We start from the raw sequence: 21,902 nt of genomic DNA, 5'->3' as shown, positions 1-21,902 counted from the left end.
CTTCTTCTTTCTCTCTGCAGAGGGCCCTCCCTGGTTGCTGACCAAAGTTCTGGTCCTCATCTCTGGCTGGAGTGGACAACCGCCACGCCCTCAGTGAAGAGCATCATGACCCAGGAGGGGCAGGCTCTGCCCTCTCCCACCCCACCAGAGAACCCAGCGGAGCCCAATACAGCCGCCAGCACCACCACTGACCTGCCCACGGAAGCCCACAACCAGACAGAGCAGGACAAGCCGGGGGCTGGGGCGAAGGACGAGATAGAGGAGGGGAAACATCAAGAAGACATCAGAGAGGGAGAGGAGGAGGCGCAGGGGCAGACTCAAGAGGAAGGAGTAAAGGATGAGGGAGGAGAGGGTGAGTTGAAAGAGGAGAGGGGAGATGATGAGGATCAGCAGGCAGACGGAGGGGCGGAGGGAGAGAGGGAAGGGATAAGAGGGGAAGGATGTATGAATGTGAAGGTAAGCTCAGCAGGAGAGGAGGCAATGCATGAGGAGGAGGGGATGAAAGAAGAAGAGGAGGGAAAGGAGAATGAAGACATGCAAGCGTCTACAGAAGAAGAGGCAACTGATTCGCAACAAGCTGGACGGTTAGTTCACTAAATCATCTCTGCTGTTGCACTCTGTCAAGATATGTATAGCCTTAATTGGGTCTAAATCTGGTTACTACAACTCAAAGTATGATATGAAATTAATGCCAAGACTCCTGTACTGCTCGGATCCAGGTCTCACACACAGCTTCCTCAAGGCTGGACAGACTGTTTATGTTTCCCGGTAATGTCATAACAGAGTGCCGCTCTTCCGTGCTGAATATTTTTAATGGCAAATTGTTTCTCAGTGTGGTTCTCTGGTACATAATTAGCCTAATTAGCATTTTACAAAATGAATAGGCAAAAAGCCTGAAACTAAATGGGCTGAAAGGAACACAAACAGAGAGAGAAATTAGTCTAATTTTCAGAGCGCTGTACGACCCAGTTAACCAATTTTAGACTATCAAAGATGGTGATCAGCAGTGGGTAACATTCTAATATGAATTAGTGCTTTGCTATATGAGAAAATGTAGATAAAATACATAATAATAAGTAGGAAAATGACACATTGGTAGCTCTTGTTTTATAAAATGCCTTCTCTCGGATATAATAGAACAGGATGGCACTCAGCTTGTGTTACTCGAAGTGGCAAAAACACATTTTAAAAACTCAACAGCATATTTCTTATTTTAAAAACTCAACAGCATGTCTCTCATTTTAAAAAGCATGTCTCATGACCAAGATTTTGTAGGAACCATATACTTTGTATATACACTACATCATTTCACTGTGCAGAAGGAAGCATGCATCTACTCACGGAAGACATGTTATAGCTCAATTGAAGAGGACACCATTAATATTTACATCCCATGCGGCACAAGCACAAACCTCTTGTTTATGAGTAGACGCATGCGTCCTTTTGATGTCATGTTCCTATACATTTGAGAAAATGTAGAGATCTTTAAGGATGATAGCTCCAAGATCAGTTACTCACACAGTAAGTCTGGATGGATATAAAACTCTACAGGTAAGTGCAAGAGTATGTATTTTTGATTTGGGTGAACTGTCCCTTTAACATATACGTAATTAAGCTGTTTTACATCACTCTTTGATAAATCTCATTTTATGGGTCATTTCCATCCATCAGCAGCAAACATAGCACTACAATACATTCATATCCTCACAAATAAAAGGGATGAAATAGATGAGGTCTGACAGCCGAGGGGAGATGAGCTTCCAGCTATTCACAAAGTAGCAAATTGGACAGTGCTTTTTCACCTTTCATCTTGCTTCAATTGTCACTGTGACTATTCAAGCTGAAATATGTGTCCATTGTGCACACTTCTCCTGAATGAAGAATGATTTTAGCAATGAATATGAATGATCTGCTTTGCGTGCGTGCCAATCTCAACAAAGAAACTGCTGCATGTTTGAGTCATATGCTAAAGATAATTTCACACTTTCCTCTTGTTCTTCTTCTTTCTCGGTGTTGAAACAGACTGGCAAATGGCATAGGTGGGAATGAAGAGGACGATGAAGCGGGCGAGGAGGACGAGGGAGGAGATGAGGGGGGTACTCAGACACTCTTGGACACTTTCAGCTCTAACTTTGAGACGACTGTAGAACAGGCCGACACAGAAGTGGAGGAAGAGGAGGAAGAGGTGCAGAAAGAGGCAGATGGGAGAGAAAACCAGGACAGTTTCAGCTCAGCGTTTGAGCAGATTGTTGAGCAGGTTGATGTTCAGGAGGAGGAGGAGGAGGAGGAAGAGGAGAGGGAGTTAGAGGAAGAGAGGGAGAAAGGAAGGGTGGACAACAAAGATGGCTTCAGCTCCACGTTTGAGCGCATTGTGGAGTCTGCCCTGCTGAGGGGCGGCACCTGCTACAGCAGCCTGGACTCTCTGGATGTGCTGTCACTCACAGATGAGACTGACAGCTGTGTCAGCTTCGAGGCACCACTGACGCCGCTAATCCAACAGAGGGCGCTGTTACAGGGCCCCGAACCACTGGAGCTGGAGCTGGCAACTGTTGTTGAACAAGAAGGGGCTGAGGCTGGACCAGACGCCCCAGGTGGGGATCTGATGGTTGGGGAGAGCACCATCCATGGAGCTGGAGCTGTGGCTGAAGTTGGAGGAAGCCCGCTGAGGACCACCATACCAGGGAGCCGGTCAGAGTTTGTGCTGAGCCAACCTGGACGCTGGGCCATCCCAAATGGATACCATACAGACCCACAGGGAGAGGGTGGTGGAGCCATGATCAGCTCTGTCAGGTAAGGAACCCAGTTTTAGCCTTTTTCAGCCAGTATTTTCAGATACTTTTGTATTGCTATCATATTTATACTTATTATAAAGAGATGGGTTTTGTTTGAAGAAAATTTAGACAGTCCTGGTGAACATTTGTACAGTGGAAATGCTTCATTTCAGCCTTTAATTCTGTATGTCCAGGCTGGATCCATTTGGGGTAGTAGAGTCTGAAATTTTAAAATTTAACACACAGGGGTGTAAATACAACAGTGTACCCATTTACTGATTTTCCAACTAGAGCCTATTTGGACCATGAAATCATAATTATTTGATACTTTTTTGTATGTTTGTACTTTTCTTGGGATTTTAAAAATGTTTTTTCAGCAAATTAGCATGAGCAGTAATTCCAACTTGAATAAACTGACAATGTTGAAGAAACATATGCTCAGCCTTAGGTTTGGTGTGATTGCTGATGTTTTGAACCACTTTAGCAAAAATAATCGTTTGTTCTCATTTTGGGTATTTAACAGATTTGAATGAATGTTTAGATTGTTGGTGACAGATTTCAGTGTATCTTTGTTTGCAGCCACCCAATGGATGCTCTGTGTGGATATCATAGACAAATGGTGTGTGTCCTGAAATGTAATTACTGTAATATGCTGTGACCTTGGCTTAACCAGCAGGTGGCGTGAGCATGGTGATACCCAGCTGTGGACCTTAAAGAGGGGGCAGGGTGTTTAGTTGGTTGGTGGGTGAATGTGATGGTCTGTTCATATATGCAAATTCAGTCTAACCAATTTGAAATACATGGTGTTGCTAAAAGAAAAGTTCATGTTGCTTTGGAAGAGAAGAGAAGGAGTACTGTGACTTCAAGGTACACAGTTGAATAGATTTGTGCTCTTAAGCGTGAGCTTAAACAGCAACAAGCAAACAAAAAGGCTGCACTGAAAACAATTCAGGACTGCAGGATGAGAGCTTTTACATTTTATGGAGGCAAGGGGACTGTTTAAACAGGATTGTTGCATTTGAAATGAGTCGGCTCCTTCCCCTGTTGGATGTGACCGAGATACTGGTAAATCCAGACAGCAAGTTCATGAAGCAAACCTGCAGACTGTGACTGGACTATTTGCTCTCTTCTTTGCTTTAAGCTTTTTCTCAGGGAGAGATAACCTTAGTGCTGCCAAATTACAAAAGGTTTAGGCATACAAAAGAGTTTCTTTGAATGGAAAACTAGTGTGCTGCTTTCATATGAGAGATTAACACTTGACATTTATACACCAGAACTGAAATGAGATACAGGGTGCCTATCAGTATAATGAATCATTTGATGAACTGAAAAGCAGGAATATCTTCACGTGTTCATATATAGCCAGCTGATATTTGATACAATGCTAAGATTTCACACTGAGATCTTTAACTCATCCACTCATTTGGCATTGACCCCAAGCCAAAGCAGATGTGCGAATATGGCAACAGCTAACACTACTTTCTTACATTTAATTACCTTAATAGCTCTTAAGAGGGTTGAGGGAGGCAGTGTAGAGCGACTGAGGGGGGAGGTGGTAACAGGAACCATATGGGTAAAGCCATGTAACCTGAACCACGGCTATAGTTCTGCCTTGGCTGTGGCTTGTTCTCCAGCTTGTTCTCCAGAGTTTGCACAGCTTCTGTTGCTAACCTACTGGAATGCCAAATAGATGCACAGACGTCTGTCATGATCAGCTCAACTAACTGCCAGGATTTGTTTGCAGACTCTCCTGGTGCTACCACAGCTCAGTATGAGTTACAGGATGAACAGAGGATTTAAGATGTCGGCTCTCCTTCTATTTCCCTTCTCTCTCTCTCTCTCTCCCCCGTCTACAGATGTTGTCCTTTAAGCACGGTCTTGCTTCCTGACCAAAAGCGCCAAGCTGAATGAGCTATTGTTTATGTCATGACATCATCGTCTTCAGCTTTCCTCTGCCCAGCAGGGTCTTAGAGTGAATGTGACTGAGTGTGTGTGTGTGTGTGTGTGTGTGTGTGTGTGTGTGTGTGTGTGTGTGTGTGTGTGTGTGTGTGTGTGTGTGTGCGTGTGTGTAAGTGAGCGATTATTGCTCTATGGTAGCCAGCTTGCCAGACATTTGAGCACTTAAATCTAGAGTGGATACATCTGCTAGTCAGTCTTAAAGGGATAGTTTTAGATTTAAAGACACTCACAGAATCCAATTTATCATGAGTTAGAAGTCCTCGATGTCCATTCAACTCTAGTTTTTTAGCATATTAGAGGAAGACATTACAAGCATTAGCATTTCTGGTGCAAGTCATTTGAGGTAAAAGCCATTACTCTGAAGTAAAAAAAAAAAAAAAAAAACTCAGTTGAAGTAAAGTCAAAGTTTATTTCCTTGTAATATTCTCCAGAGGGAGCATGAATAATTTCAACAGAATTGCTTTTCAGAACAGTTGAATTGAATTTGCTTGATGTGGCATGGCTAAAAATGCTAATAACGAAAACACAGCAGCAGCCATGAAAGCTTTCTGTGGAATGACACACTGCTCATACTATTATAATTTTAAAATTCACATCTTAAAAGCTTTTTATAATTCACAATATCTGTAGAATGGGTGTGTGTCAAAAAAAGAGCTTTTAATTTAAGCTATAAAGGTTAACATAAACCTTGTTCATTTTGACATCTATTTCCCTGCTTCATTTCTTCTTCTCTCTCCCTCACTCTATCACTCCTTCTCTTTGTTTGCTCCATCTCACCTCCTGCCTCAGCATTCATTTCTCCACTGTATTCATCGTATCTTGCTTTATGTCATCTCTAGTTCTTTCTTCTTTGTATCACCTCCTCTTCCATTTCCCCTACGGTGCTCTCCTGCCGTTGCTTCTTATCTTTCATTCCTATCCTCCCCCTGCCCCCATTCTTCTTGGTGGGTAGCCACAGAATTGTCACGGTTACACATTTTGGCTCCTGGGGTGTCATGGCCAACTAGTCTTTTTCGCTGCAGGACAGAGCAGCTGCACAGCAATGGATAAAAAATGGCAAGTTAATTAGCCAGTCAGTCAAGTCATTTGGCTTACACTTTGCAGTTTTATGGGTCAGTCTGTGCTTGTGTTTGCCTATCATCCTAATTTTGTTTAATTAAAAACAATCTTCAGATACTTTTCCTCATTTTTGGTATTCATGACAATAATGTTTTTACACTGCAATTCCCAAGCATCACTTGTTGATTTTGACTGTCTTTTACCTTTGATATATATATATATATACACAGTTTTCTAGAAGGTAGAACTTCTCAAATCATATTCCCATTCAGATGCAAGAGAGCATAGACTAAAATTAGATAAACAAGACTACAGCCATGCTAGCAGTTTTGAGAGTCAGTATTTAAATATAGCAGTGATTAAAATATATGCTTACACACGCATAGTAACATGCTCACAGTAATAATGCTAACATACCAATGTTTAGCAGGGCTAATTGTTACCATCTTTGGCATGTTAGTTTGCTAACACTAGCCAGTTAGCTCTAAAAACATGTACATCTGAGGTGAGTCATTTGTGTGCCAGTATTTAGCCTTGCAGAAATTACAGTTTCAGACCTGATGATGTCCCTAAAGGAAAAGCTTGGGGATCACAGTTTTTCTATTCAATGGGAGGGAAGGGATGTTGGTCATCTTTGTGTCAGTTTTGTGGCAGTTCGTCAAGTATTTATTGAGATATCTCAGTCTGGACCAAAGTTGGAAACCAAAACAACTACATTGCCAGCCTTAGAGCCACATTACCAGTGTGACTAAATTCTGTGTTCCATTTTTTACTGGATACATATGAACAGAGATGGTTTGCTTGCAAGGCACAGCTCGGAACGTTGCCACTCATCAAGTGTGTTTGTTATTGCAGTTTATAGAGAAACCACAAAATAGTGGAAGACACAGAGAGTCGTGTGTCTCTTCAGGAAAACATTGGCATGCAGTGTAAAGCAGTTGGATCACCATATGTGTCTCAAAATGCTGCAGAAACTCTGTCAAGAGGATCAGAAATCAGTTGTACACATGTCGAACATGCTCTTCATGAATGAAACTGAAATAGTTGTACTTCATGTGGGTTCAAAACCTTTTATACATTTTTCAACAGCCTGAGTGCTCATACAGACCGTCGAAAATTCAGGCTTCAACCTCCATAACAGACAGAGGTGTGATGACACCCTTGGCGGAGGAAGCAAACCTAATCTTACCTCAGCCAAACTCTCCCTGTAGATCTCCTTCCTGCTGCAGCTGATTATTCTGACATCAGTGGATGAGGGGAGTAAAGAAGGCAGCTGGCCACAGGGATACAGAAAACACTGGCAAGAATAGCAGATGTTGTAGACAAGCCGTCCAACACATGGCAATAAGAAGTGAAGGGTTTCTTTCAGGCTGTCAGGGATAATGTTGTGCCAATCTCACATTCAGTAAACCTGCTTGTCAGTTCTCAAGCATTTCTGCCTGTACATCATGTACTTCATCAGCCTGACAGATAGGCAGTCAGGTTGGATTTTAGATTGGACTGTCAATCACATTTGGTCATTTAATTAGTTAGTCAATCAAGATGCTACTTTAACAGCTGTGTGCCGCTGTGGCCTGTGGGAACTGTCACTGAGGTTGGAGCTTAATCCATAGAGGCTGCTGAAACCAAGAAAACACACACTTGATCTGTCTGTCAGCAACTTACCACTGCTAAATCTACCCACTGGAGCCAGCTAGGTGAATGCATCTTGTGATTGTGCAGCCTGTGGTGTAGCATCAATGCACACAAACATGCAGAGAAATGCTAACATTATCCACAGAATCATATCAAAGTGCAAACTAAGATTGAAATGTATTAGCATGGGAAGTGTATAGTATCAGTGTTTGATCACTTATGCATGCTGCACTCATATACACGTGCACTATGTGTGGCTGCCCATATGCATATGCAGCCATATGATTCCATGTGTATCCGTGTGAGAAACATGCTGTGAGTGTGTGTTCCTCCCCCGAGCTTGCGAGCCTACCAGATCTAAGCCCAAGCAGAGCAGATAAAAGCCAGGCACAGTTGTTGCCATATCAGAGAAGCAGCTCTGCCGTGTGGACTAATCTCTTTCATATACACTATTGAGTGTGGAAACACACATGCACATAGAAGACACAGGGGCCAGCAGCATGCATGTGTAAACAAAAATGTGCATAAGGCATGTACATCCCAATGCTCGCTCAGTGACAGATAGTGGAGCTTTCCTATCTATCATTTCATTCCTACTCTGAGTTTTTCCCTCTTTTTTTTCTCTCACACACACACACACAGAAAAACACACACACATCTTTCAGGATGTCACTTTGGGAATAAAACCCTCAGCGTGGTTCTATAGCACTGCTGAAACATCCTGCAGATTATCCTTCCCTGGCTCTCAGTCAGGCAGTGATAAACACACACACACACACACACACACACACACAGGCAGGCATAAATATATATAAGTACACACTTTTGCAACCCAAGCGGTAATACATACAAATTCTCTCTCTCACCACAGACACACACACTAACTGAATCATTTCAGCACCGACAGATTTATCCCTGTCTATTTATAGCTCGACTCTTCTATGTTCTATGACACATCCCACAGACTTACTGTACCACTGTTTTGGCTGAATGGGGTTCTTCTCACCACAGGTTTCTCTCCTCAGAAGCAGCTGTCAACACTTCCTGTATGTATTGAGAGCAAGATGAGCCAGACTCTTTCTGGCATGTGTTGTTTTCCTCTTTGAACCTGATTTTGGGGCAGAAGTTTTTTTTTTCTTTTGTTGTTGTCAGATGAAGTTCTTCAGTGTTTCACCACAATCCCACACCTGAACACAATTAGTCTCACCCAGCCGAAAGAGGTCACCATTGTCCATTGTTTGCTGCTGAGTGGGTGGTTTTTGGATCTTGTGTATGTTTATGTGTGTGCAAGGAAAAAGGGAGCGAGAAGACAGACCAGACCACAATAATCTTCCAGGTCTATAAAGTAGCTGATTATATTCATTCAATTACTGCTACCTAGACATAAGTAATGGGCTTTATTGCTGCTATAAAAATAATAAATTACATACATTATATATTTTCTTTTTACTTGTAGTTTGATGTAAGTCTTTATTTTTGGCTGCTCAAAACTGATGTTATATTAAATGTAATTGGTGCCTTTTTATACAGTTCTATATCTTATGTGTTTTGTCATGATTTTTAACTTCTTGATCCATGTCTAGATAAGGTTTTTTGGGCACAGACAACCCATTCTCATGTCCCTAACTTGATCCATAATCAAATAATCATAATTCTAATTAGCTTTCTAGTTTTTATTGTTTGTCTTTGTAACTACATATTGTAAGCATGAGCTAGTTTTCATGAAGAGTTGGCAACCAAAAATCAAGAAAGAAGTTTAAAACAGCAATCATGATGTAAGTTATGTGAGTTGCAGTATAAGCAGGATTAAGACATGGGCAGCAGTAAAAGAACAGTAAATTATGGTGCAACAAAGCAAAGACAAACAGCACAAGGAAGCACAGACATGACATGTACATTACAGAACAACTCTGTGGAAACATACAGTAAGCAACGTTAGCAAGGACAGAAAAGAGCAAAGACAGCAACAAGCAAATATATTGATCTCTGCTTATGGCTTTCTTTGCTCTTTTTTGAGAGACAGGACAACAGTAAAAACAGGAATAACAGTAATTAGCTTAAAATCAACAAATTAATGTTTTTCTAGTAACATCAGTAGTTTAGATACTGGCTCTAGATATTGCAAAATATCTACTCGTCCATCCAGTCGGCAGTCACTCCTCAGCAAGTTCTCCTCAAGTTACAAGCCTCTCTTGGAGGATCTCGAGGTATCCCTAAGCCAGAGGGATATATAACCTCTTCAGCATGTTCTGGGTCTACTCTGAGGTCTCCTAATAGTTGACTACAGTCACTACCCAAGGCTTATGACCATGAGTGGTAGACTGGTAATTGAAAGCTTTGCCTTCTGGCTCAGTTCCCGCTTCACCACAACAGTCCTGTACTGCAGACATTGAACTAATCTGCCTGTCAGTCTCACACTTCATTTTACTCATAAACAAGACCCCAAGATACTTGAACTCCTTCTCATGCGGAAACTTCAAATCTGGAAGGAGCAATCCACCATTTTGTGGCCGCTTGGAGGTTCTGACACTCTGCCCTGGTGTCTGAAGGTCACGGTCTGATGAGCAGAACCAGGTAGTGTGCAAAAAGAAGAGAAGCTAGTCTGATGACCCCAAACTGAACACTATGCTCACCTCGGCTGCACCTTGAGATCCTTTTCATGAAAGTCACGAACAGGATCGGTGAAAAGGTGTAACCCTTGAGGATCCTAACACACACTGAAAACTTATGCCGAGAATACAGGCACATATCTAACTCTGGTTATATGAGGACTGGCTTGCTATTGCAGCAGCCCTGGTACCTCAAGACTCCTGATGAGGTTCTGGTGGCCATTTTAATAAAACCATATACATAATGAAAGGAATGATTCACCATTTGGAGGCCTTTTAGGTTCAGGAGGATGGATAGATGGCAATGTGATCATTGCTGTAATGAATTATCTTGTGTGTTTTTTTTGTCTGTATGGACTCATTTTAAGGCATATGTTAGTGAGGTGCACTTATCCCATGTTTCCTCTAGGCAACTGCTCAAATCAATGAATCAGTTTTTGTTTTTGTTGCTGTCATGAGAACATCACATCCGCTACAGTAGTTTCTTAAATTCTGCTGTCTTTGTAAAATCCATGGTGTGTCCGTGGCAGAGGCTATCCATGAGTCATGGCTTTAAGCTGCTCAACAGACTGATGTGTGATCAGTATTCAGCAGGGTTTGCTCAGTCCAGAAATGTATTTTGGTCCCAGCGCTGACTGTACTTCTGCGTTGTAAAGGAAATGTAGTCATAGTTGTTGTCTCAACCCATTAATGTGCAGAAACAGGTTGCAGTGACTCTCACAGGGTGCTTGCCTGTCCAATAGGACTTCCGCCAGGTTTCGTTTATGGTCCCATCAAACATCTCATCCCCCAAATTTGTACTTTTGACCCCACAGCTGCATTTCTCTCCTCTGCTTTTTCTATTGTTCTTCTTTCCACCAGACTAGAAAGAGGAAGGAGGAATTTAGATGTGAGGTTAGCATGCAGGGATGTGTCAGTGCATCTTGAAATTGTGTTTGCGTATGTCGCAGGAACATACTCCATCACGTAGTGTGTGATGGTTATTTTTATGTCCATGTAACCTTACTGTAGTCATTGTACATTAGGAGAGAGATAAATACAAAGGCACTGGTGTTCAGTAAGCAACCTTAAAGGAGATACTGTTTTTCATGTTTATGTTTTCTTCTGTGCGTCTTATCGGCTCTTATGCATGAAAGGCCTTGAAAGTTAAAAAGAAGAACGTTAAAAAGAAGTGCCGCCAGTCCCTGCTTAAATTCTGTGACTCTGTGACATCACATCATGTCACTATGTCAAACATTTGCATACTTTATAGATATATTCATTGTAGAAATTATGCAGAATTGAAGCTGAAACTATGGCAGAGCCAACCGAAGATATATTGAGCTGTGCCGTCTCAGGGGTGTGTGAGCTGACCAATCAGAGGAGACCGAGGGTTCAGGAGGGGGGCTTTATCGAGATGGGAGCCAAAATATAGACAATACAGAGCTGCTGCACTGGACAGTATGAGAAAACTGACATGTTTTTTGATAATTAAAGCATGTAAACCTATTCTAGTAGTCACCCAAATTAAAATAATCAACCAGATGAAATGAAATGAGCATAATAATTAATCAAATATATTTATGATTCTGTCACTGTTTATATCAGCACTATAACCTTTTAGCTCAGCTCAGACTCATCAGTTGTAAAGTCTTGCAAAAAAGAGATCAACACGTGTTACAGGTTATATAAAGGCTAAGTGGTTCACTCTTTGCCTTTCATCTGTGGTTGTACAGAAGGAGGGGGGTACAGAAATAACCACATGAAATGACTACTTGCTGGAAAGCAGCATGGTGAGTGTCGACAGTCCAAATACAGGACGTCCCGCTGTTACTGAACCGATCTGCTGGCTCGGAGCCCTTCACTTTAATGCAGAGGAAGTCGTGTTGGCCGGGACACACAGGGCCATTGTAAAGCCAGCACTAGGAACGGTCTAATTCATCAGGAAAAGTCTGTCCTGTCGTGTGATGCTCCGCCCCCTACATCCTCTCCTGCGTGGAGCGATCACCGAGCCAGCCAAGAAAGTTCAAGGAAAAAAAAACCCCAAACACCCTCCCTGCCTGTTGACACCATGGTGGAGCAACGCCGCAGTTTAATTCATCATCATCGGATCAGGCTGTAATTATGTGTGAGCTGACTTCCGCCTCGTAGAAATCTGATTTGGCTTGAAGTTGGAGAGCAAACCGAGCCGATGGAGATTTTACCGACCACCGGGTGATGAGGCGGTCGGACCGTCGCGCGCCTTCAACCGCTGATTTTCAAGAACCGAGAGACGATGTGGAAAGAGGAATATGATGTTCATTTCGACTTTCTGCTGCAGCTCCTGTAAGTTTGACATCCACACAGTCCTGGAATTGTTTAAACATTTGCGTCCAAATGGGTGGGATCATTAACATTATGCTGCGTGGCAAAATGGAAATAGTGAGCTGGACTCTAACTCTGACGAAAAAACCGTAACACTTATGTAGTATTATGTTAGTCTGTGACATCTGATACCAACATTAAAAATAAAGTGACTTAAACGTATATTGTCATAGGATCACAGGGCCTTCTAAGACATACAGTGGATTTAGATTATTTTAGCTGGATTTTAAGCCATTTTACTAGGTAAATTACTTAAATTATTAGTCAGTCATCTAAATTTTGGCTGATTTTTTTTTGTCCCCTGATATATGTATTAATAGATAATAGTTTCAGTTCTACTTGAGGTTCTACAAAATTAGCTTGAATGATACGTATTTGCTCTAAACAGTTATTTTCTTGACCGACTTGTACTTCCCAAAATCAATATGAGCCAACTTTTTGCTCATCATGGGCTCAAAGGTGTCAATAATATGGTGAAAGACAAAATGTGCATGTAGTGTTGATACTTGGATGTAATAGTCGATTTTGCAACAGCGTTTTTTACAGGGATAGCATCAACAAGTCCCAGCAGATGACCTATCTGACACACACACACACACACACACACACACACACACACACTCACACACACACACACACACACACAAGGAGCTCTTCTGTGTGTGTTTTTATGTCTACCTCAGTCAGCTATTGATCATTGTTTCTGAAAATGAATAAAAGGCTGTGAAATTAAATAACAGAAATTCATAATCCAGTTAATCCCATAATAGTCGACTACTCAGATGGAAGATACCAGTAAGACCCCACCCACACCATGCACACACACCCACACAACTTACATGCGGACACACCTAGTAGGTGGGTAAAGGCTTCACAGCCAAAGAGATTAGTATGTGAGTCAGTGGCATGCACTATCATGCTCTATATCTCTGACACGCTCACACATAAACTGAGTGTTGGTTCCAGCAAATATATGTAGCCTGGGGATACAGAGTTGCGCCTTTAGATGGACAAATAGGTTTACTGTGTGCCACTTGGCCCTCAGAAACACCAAGTGTCTTGGCACAAAGGGCCTGAGCTAGAAATCTGACACTTCATATTGTGTCTCTCTCACTGTTATTGTGTGTGTATGTGTGTGTGTGTGTTGGTTCTGTTATTGCCAGACAGCAGTGACTTGAGGGAGACGGCATCATTCTAGTCCCATGACTGATATGAGCTGTGAATGATTTATGAGGTCTCTCTGAGTTGAGTGAATTGATATGGTTGGACAAGCGAAAGCAATTTCACTGCAAACACCAGGCTAGGTATTGTTTTGATGGTTTACCACTGACTCATTTGATTTTGTATGAGTCTGTATATGTGTATTTGTATGTGTGCAGGCACTTGTGCAATATGTATATATTTCTATTTGTCCATTTTTCCATTCTCAACCACTTGTCTTGGTACTAAAAAGGGGATTCCAGTGACTTTCCCAGAGGTTCGGTGTGATATGTAGTCCGTTGAGCAGGTTCTGGGTCTGCCCTGAAGTCTCCTTGCTGTTGAACATGTCCAGAATACATCTTGAAAGAGCTGTACAGGAAGCCTTTTAATTGTTGTCCCAAACGACCCCAACTGGCTCCTTCCCCATAAGATGTGTTTACTCCTTCCGGATGCACAAACTGCCCACCCTGTCCCAGAGGAACAGTCCAGGCACCCTGCGAATGTGTTCACCAGACTCTATCAGCAATCTTATTATCATTCTTGTTAGTGATGCCACGATAAGGTGTAGTAGTCTGCATGTAGAGGGAAGGGTTTATGTGTCCCTGTGACCCTGTGAACTGTGTTGTTGGGAGCAATAGCTCCTTGTAGGATCTCCCAAGTCAAATTGGTCTGAGGTCAGGGGCCAGATGAAGAGTAGATCTAAAGAGCCTAATGAATCAGCCAAGACAGGACAACGTGACCTTGCCTGGAGCAGGGAAGTCAGGGCCCTTTGTAGATTCAGCTAAGGGGTGGTGTGCGTAGTCAGCCATTCAGCATGTGGGGGCAGGGGGCTGACTCCTAGAAACTGGTTGTTGTTTCTGTTTTTGTTTATTTGTCAGTCTTTAGTGTCAGTCTGTTTTCTCTGTTGCATGTTTCCTACAGCCTTTGGGTAGTTCACAATCACTTCTTCTAGCACAGGACACTCTGCTTCCGTTGTATCCACGGTAACCAGCAAATCCCTTTCGACAGCAGTGCGTAATGTATTGAATTTGTGAGGGTAATGCAATTGTGCTGATCAGATTATGCAAAAAACATCTGAATCATCTGGCGGGAATGCTGATGGTGCCATGCATATGCACACAGAGGCAGGAAATGAGGAAGTTCTATTTAGACTGATGGAAGGTGAATGTGTGTAATCTCTTTTGAAATAAAAGAGATGGTTTTCTATTTTGTGCTGATGAATACAACAATGTAGTGCAATATATGTTTTGTTTCAATATGGATGATATTAAATGTTTGATTGTTGGATGTCTTGCCTGTTTGGGCTGGGTGGGACGATTGCACAATGGACACTGTAAATAAGATGTGAGGAAAGCACAGTGTAAAAGCAAAAGTAACAAAATGTTTCTCTACTTAGTAATTAAAACCGTCTGCACTGGGAGTTTCAAGCACAATAAAAAGGCTAATTAACTTTCCACTGATGGACTGTGGTGTGTACCAAAGGATAGAGAGCAAAGCACCTCAATATCTTTGTCAAACTACCTCAGTTGTCATAAATAAATTAGAAGGGCACTAATTAATACTCTGCATCGATTCTCTTGGTTATCTTGATGACACTTGAACAGTTATACAGAGTGTGAGTCCTTGGCCTGATTAGTTCATCAAACTGTGTCCCTCAGCGAGACACTATATGCAGTTTGCTGTTGATGATATTTTGATTAATTGTTTAGCTCTAATCAATAAATCAACAACATCTTGTGTTAAGATGTGTCTCAAAGTAAAATGGGTGGCAGCTAGTGAACATCTGGTGAAGCTAAAAATCATAATTCCCTGTATTTAAACACGATTTTTAATGCATTTCAGTTTGAAACTATTCTGTGTTACATTTTCAAAGTGAGGGATTATGACTTCAAACAGGGTTCGAAATTCAAGAGTATCCATCATTCTTGCAGACTTTGCGTGTCATTACTTGGCAATAAGAGCTGCATGTTTGCTCCTGCGCTTTCAACTGTTTGGCAGCTCATTTTATTTTTTCTTAACCTTAACTACTCCTGCAGGAGTGATTCAGAACATTCAGTCTTCTGCAGAAACGCCCTGCTTCGCATTCAAACAGATACACCCATTCACAGCTGAGATAGGCAGCCCAGTGATGAGCATGAAATTGACAATTTACTTGTTCAGTCTGACGCTGGCTGGCTGTTTGCTCAAAGGCAAGTTGTTGAGCCCACAGAGAGCAAGACTTGTTAACTGTATGGATCCGTAAAAATGAAAAGCTCACTTCTCTAACTTCCAGCCGACATTTTCCTGAAAAGGAGGTTTTAGTTTTTTATATTACACCCCTTTAATTCAAGTTATGTTTGAGGGTAAGCGTGTGAGATTAGCGGAGCTTTTTGGAAAGATCGGGGCAGGTGAAAGCTGCTTCTGAATTATAATCAGCCTTTAGATTCACTGCACTAAAGTAGGACGTTAAGTGATGTTGAAACTGGGTCAGTGGCATAACAAGTCATTTAAACCTCATCTGACTTTTCGTTAGTGTGTATGCGAACATATGTTTATGTAATTGAGTTTTCTGCTCATCAGTTCTGTTTGCTCTGTCTCATTTTAAGTGAGTGGGCATGTAACAATGGGCATGTGTTCCCTTCATTAACCTATCCACCTGCGTGTGTGTCTTGGTGTGTGTGTCTATATTCTCCTCTCCTCCAGTGATGCCAACCTCACAGACGTGCTGTCTGACTCAGACGAGTGCGATTTGGGCAGTCTGGAGCGTTTGGAGCGCGGCAGCACTGACACTCTGGCCAATGGCTGCCGAGCCGACTGTGAGGCCGCCAAGAGGCTGGCTAAGCGCCTCTATCACCTCGAGGGCTTCAAGCGCTGTGATGTGGCCAGACACCTGGGCAAGAAGTGAGCACGCACACCCAGATGCACACACATAATGACTGATGGACTGACCAATCCCCAGACACAGAGGAAAACATGTTGACATAGTCACATATGTTGAGTATTTAAACATCCTTCCACACATATATTTATGAGACATGATGTATATGTAGATGCATCGGATTGATTTATGAACCTGTAATCAAACCCATCAGCTCAAGCTAACCTAATTTCTTCTCTAATATAATAAGAAAATGTTTATATAACAGATTCATATGTCTTCAGTGCCACGTCAAAGTGCTGATGCTCTCCTCTCTCTCCCTGCAGTAATGAGTTCAGCCAGCTGGTGGCATCAGAGTACCTGAGTTTCTTTGATTTCTCCGGCCTGTCGCTGGATCGAGCCCTGAGGTAAATGCACAGCCAGCACTTGGGAGTGATGAGTGTGTGATGTAGACATCGATACACATGCGTGCGTCTGTGCATTCTCCACTTTGTCTCTTCAAAAGGCATTAGCTCTGTGCTAATCAAGCTGTCGTGTTGAGCACAGTAAGCCAGTGGCGCTGACAGCAGTGGAGTGCATCACTGCCTTGTTACTGACATGTTGCTGTCTCGAACTACTGCCTTCAGCATAGAGTTGCGCAGTTAAGAGGCTGTGTGTGTGCACTTTTGACAGGTTCGATTAGCTTACTGTTTTTATAATGTAAAATGTAAAATTGTACAAGTCTGGTTTAATTAAGGTTACTGCCTGCGGTAATCTGACTGTACAGAAAGTCTTTTAATCATTATTCTTGTCTTCATCTTGCTTATAAATTCCAGAGAAGAACCATTAATGTAGGGCTGAAACCAACAATTATTTTGATCATTGATTAATCTGAAGATTAAAATAAAAAAGATGAAATGATAATCACCATGTTTGCACCCTAGAGTGTGTATACAGGTCTTTGGGAGCACTAATGCATATGTAACAGAAGTAGTATAAAGCCTTTTGTGGCTCCAGAGGAAGTGGCATGTAATCTGATAAATTGCCTCCAGTGATGTCACTCAGTGGTTTATGTGCATTGTGGGTAATGTAGGCACCAAGATTTGAAAGGGAAGAAGATTATATCTGGGTCAGCTGTCAGCTAGACCAGTGGACTGCTTTTCAAATCCTGGTGCCTATGTGAAGACATGACTTTGAACCTTTCATAGCCATAATCATTAAAGGGTAACTCTCACTTTATACCTTAAAGTGTGAAAGAGGTCTTGGGGTGCCTACAATAATGTTTCACATCAGAATGTACAGTATAAAAGGGGGACTGCAGCCTGCGTGAAATTGGTTGAATCTGCCAAACAGTTACAAAAACTCAAACCCAATTATTTGCAGTTGAAAAGTGCAGCCAGTGTACACATACACACAAAGACAAAAATATGACCCAATCCTCCCTTATGACAAAATACCAGAGTATGTGACCTTTTTTAAGTTTTTAAAAGCGGGCATGACAGTTAAAGTTTTTCTTCATAAGATTTCCAACGAGGCTGTCAGTTCTGCTCCTCTGCAGATTCTCTTTGCTGCCAGAAGTGATTTAAATCACTCCTATTCCAGAGCAGCATTACTGGGGAAACATTTGATCCCCTTTTGACCTCGGGATATCATCTGTGTGTGTGTGACAGGAACTTCTTAAAGGCCTTTCCACTGATGGGAGAGACCCAGGAGAGAGAGAGGGTCCTCGTACATTTCTCCAGACGCTTCTGCCACTGCAACCCACAGACACCCACCTTTGAAGGTCAGAGTCGTGAGGGTGGTGGTGAGGATGATGAGGATGGCATTAATGGTAATTAGAAACAAACTTGAGAGAAAAAAATGAGGTGTGCCAAATATCACCATAAATCTAAATTAATTTTACTTTACCGTGTCAGTTTTCTTCACTGATCCCAGATTAACAAACATCCGTGACCGCATCTTATTTACACACTGCTGCTTTCATAAAGCTTCAAATGTGACCATGACAGATGTACATACTCGATCAGTCCAGAACAGATACAGCACTGGATGAGATATTATTTTAACACAGATGCTGTTTATGATGTGTAGTTTGTGTCCGCATGTGATACAAAGAAATGTGTGACATTACATTCACATGAATTTGTGTGATGTTGTCTTGTTGCAGACGGAGCCCACACATTAACCTGCGCCCTCATGCTACTCAACACAGATCTGCATGGACATGTACGTACTGGAGTTCTGGAATCTTACTGCTTCTGCAGGATACCTGTTTGTCTAATCCTCCTGCAGAACAAACTATAAACACAGTCTTTTGTCAGCGATGGCAGGTCTCAGCTCACATCTTCTTTTCTATCTATTTCTTCCTTTCTCTCTCTACCCTTTCCTCTCTCTTTCCCTCTCCTCCACAGCCTACTTTCTGACCTGTTTCTGTCTCTCTCCTTTCCTCAAACAGCTCAGTTTTAAACTGGAGCGCTGTGCTCTGGCCAGCGTAACACATTCAGTATCATAGTATCATAATTTTCCTCAACCCTTCTGCTCAAGTCCACTCAGTCCTTGCTAATAATGCTTTTCATGAATATTTCTCCTCTAACTAATATCCTTTCTCTCTATTCAATTTCCTTTTCCTCCCTTTCAAATCCTCCCCCCGCTAACCAAATCTGGCCCCCTGGTCCCTGTCTGCCCCTGCAGGTGGTAAGTATAAATATAGTATTAACACTGCCCTCACTGACATCTGTGCCATCCCTGTCAGCTAACAATAGAATTCAATTCATACAGTAGTTTTCATATCTGTTTGCAAAAGTATTGTTTACTATACTGGCCCTAAAGGGTCATGCATTCGTACATTTTATTTCCTCTGTTTTCCTGAGATAACGGGATAATTTTCTCGAGATCTTGAGATAACAAAGCTTTGTTTTCCTGAGATAACGATATAATTAATTTGAGATCTTGAGAAAACCAAACGATAGTGTAGCATATTAAATCATTGCAGGAAACATCATTCAGTGTAGCAGTGTTAGGGAAGCAGGAGCATATTGATCACCATGTCACATATCTTTTCAATCAAGGCCTGACACAGGTTGAAATAGCATTATGACTTGCTATTACATATAGCATATTACATATATACATTATATTATCTGTAAACCCATTGGTCAGCATTTCGTTATCTCGAGATCTCAAGAAAATTATTCCCTTATCTTGAGAAAATGGCAGTTGTTATTTCGAGATAATAACTCGAGATCTCGAGAAAACAAATGAAATTAACTCGTTATCACGGGAAAACGGAGGAAACAAAATGTATGAATGCATGGGCCTATAGGGCTTCCGTAGTTTCCACATAGAAATATTGAATAGTTGATTGTGCTGACTTGTAGTCCACTTCTAATCAAATGCAGTTATTATTAGCTGTATGAAATGCAATTGATTTGCAGAGTGGCTGAGACAGAGACATCATTCAGCCTGTTACAAGACATTGTACCATCAAACTGATTTTGGAGCTGTTATTTTAAGGTTAAAAAATAATGTTGCTTTAAATGCTAAACTGAGAAGTTTGTGAAGTTGCACTGTGGCTGTGAACTACACCACATTCATTATTTGGTGGATATTATGAGTAGATTGAGCATTAAACACGTCATGACACATGTTATTTTGTACTTTCCTAAAAAAGGGAACTGGGTTGTCTCGTCTGTTACATGGCCTCCTCAGAGGAAAATGTGAATAAAAAGCCACAAAGCAAATACTTTTTTTTCCTGTAACATCCGTGGGTCTATTCAGTTGTTATTCTAAAATATGTGTCTGTTTAGGTAACAGGCCTGATTCTGGCAGAGAGGGGAATTAATACACAAACACCTCCCTATGTTTTCACCCTCTAATGATGCATCATAATTAGAGGTTAAAACCCAAGGAGAGCTGACACTAAGCTGTAATGGAGGTGGAGCCCCACTCACCACCATCACCACCACCACTGGTAGAACCAGCAGCATCACACTGCCACCCAGTGGACATTTGTAAAGCTGTATTCATAAAAGTGGGTTGAAGTTCCCAGATGCTTTAGGATTTGAGCATTTGTCTCGATACTGAGCCATGCTAAAGATTGAAAAACATGGTTCCAAACACACACCAAATCAAGGTAAGGTTTAATCCTAAATTTATAAACTTATTTCTATCGGTCTGTTATCCTCTCTTTAGAACATTGGGAAGAAGATGTCCTGCCAGCAGTTCATCAGTAATCTCGATGGTCTCAACAACGGCAAAGATTTCCCTAAAGACTTATTAAAGGTATGGATGTCCTTCTTAGTCTCAGAATTGAAGCATGTCTTCAAATTCCTGTTCCAAAATAAAATAAATACAAGAAAAAAAGATGGTTAGAATTCCTCTCTTTTATCACTTTGCCCACACAGATCTTGTATAACTCGATCAAGAATGAGAAGCTGGAGTGGGCTGTGTGAGTATTCACTCTGTGTTCATTACAAGGGAAAGTATTTGGAGTGCACAAGTTTTGTTAGAAGTACACTTGAATGTGTGCTGCTCAGGTTTATCTGAATGGGTATTTGTGTGTGCAGTGAGGAGGAGGAGCTGAGGAAGAGTCTGTCGGAACTGGTGGAGGAGCAGTGTGAGGGCGGGAGTAAGCGTGTTGCCAGGGTAACGGACGGCAGTAACCCTTTCATTGCTATCCCCATTCTCTTAAACGCCGTTACCTACAAACATGGAGTGCTGACCCGCAAGAGCCATGCAGACATGGATGGCAAGCGCAGTAAGTGATAATATGCAGACACGCACACATAAACACACACAGATACACACATATACGTTTGACTGAAGTTACCACATTTACCATAATTTACTGTAAATATGTATGACATGAATGAGTATGACATTAGAGGTCTTCTTCTTTTATAGCCCCGCGGGGTCGGCGTGGCTGGAAGAAGTTCTATGCGGTTCTGAAGGGGATGATCTTGTATCTCCAGAAGGTACCACATCTCTTCTTCTGCTCTGTTACCATAGAAACGCACATCCACCACCACTGTCATTGCGGTGGTGGATGCTGCTAGCTGCTCTGCTCTGTGTGTGTGCGCTTGTGTGTTTCAGAGAGAGTGAGCTAGAAAGAGCATTAAGAGAGGAAATGAGGCTTAGCTGCTCTGCTATGTGTTTGTCTCCCCCTGCTGGTGGAGAGGCTGTACTACCCCCATGTAAGGTTGCGAGAATTCAGGCATTTGGATATTACAGATATATACTGAGTCAGAGTCTTTATAGTTTTTAATTTTTATTTTGTTTTTAATTTTTGTTTTCAATTCAGTTTAGTTTCAGTGGTTTTGGTGGTTTCAGTTTAGTTGATATTGTTTAAGATATGAAATATACTGGGGTAAGATTTGATGAGCTCAGAACAGGTATTATAAATGATTATAACATCCTAGGGCTCAGTGAATATTTGCACCAATGCCTCCTCATGCATGTTGTGTTGACAAATCTGACCAACCAAATCTACAG

The 21,902-nt window shown here is 41.8% G+C and overlaps 1 protein-coding gene across 2 annotated transcripts in view; it reads left to right on the top strand.

The window, feature by feature from the left end:
* Positions 1-21,902, top strand: part of psd2 (pleckstrin and Sec7 domain containing 2) — a 36,521-nt gene that overhangs the window by 8,613 nt on the left and 6,006 nt on the right. Inside the window, exons 2-11 of one of the 2 annotated variants that reach the window (XM_037077391.1) lie at positions 21-584; positions 2,023-2,790; positions 16,259-16,456; positions 16,760-16,840; positions 18,083-18,195; positions 18,580-18,638; positions 20,604-20,693; positions 20,816-20,859; positions 20,978-21,168; positions 21,315-21,385. In XM_037077391.1, the coding sequence (XP_036933286.1) occupies positions 106-584; positions 2,023-2,790; positions 16,259-16,456; positions 16,760-16,840; positions 18,083-18,195; positions 18,580-18,638; positions 20,604-20,693; positions 20,816-20,859; positions 20,978-21,168; positions 21,315-21,385 (2,094 nt within the window). In that variant the 5' untranslated portion in view covers positions 21-105. Of the gene's footprint in view, positions 1-20; positions 585-2,022; positions 2,791-16,258; positions 16,457-16,759; positions 16,841-18,082; positions 18,244-18,579; positions 18,639-20,603; positions 20,694-20,815; positions 20,860-20,977; positions 21,169-21,314; positions 21,386-21,902 lie in introns of both variants that reach the window. The other variant, XM_037077390.1, reaches the window with a different exon arrangement.

This window comes from Acanthopagrus latus, chromosome 18 (genome assembly GCF_904848185.1).
Source record: "Acanthopagrus latus isolate v.2019 chromosome 18, fAcaLat1.1, whole genome shotgun sequence".
Classification (NCBI taxonomy): Eukaryota; Metazoa; Chordata; class Actinopteri; order Spariformes; family Sparidae; genus Acanthopagrus; species Acanthopagrus latus.
This window is presented reverse-complemented; position numbering and strand designations above follow the sequence as displayed.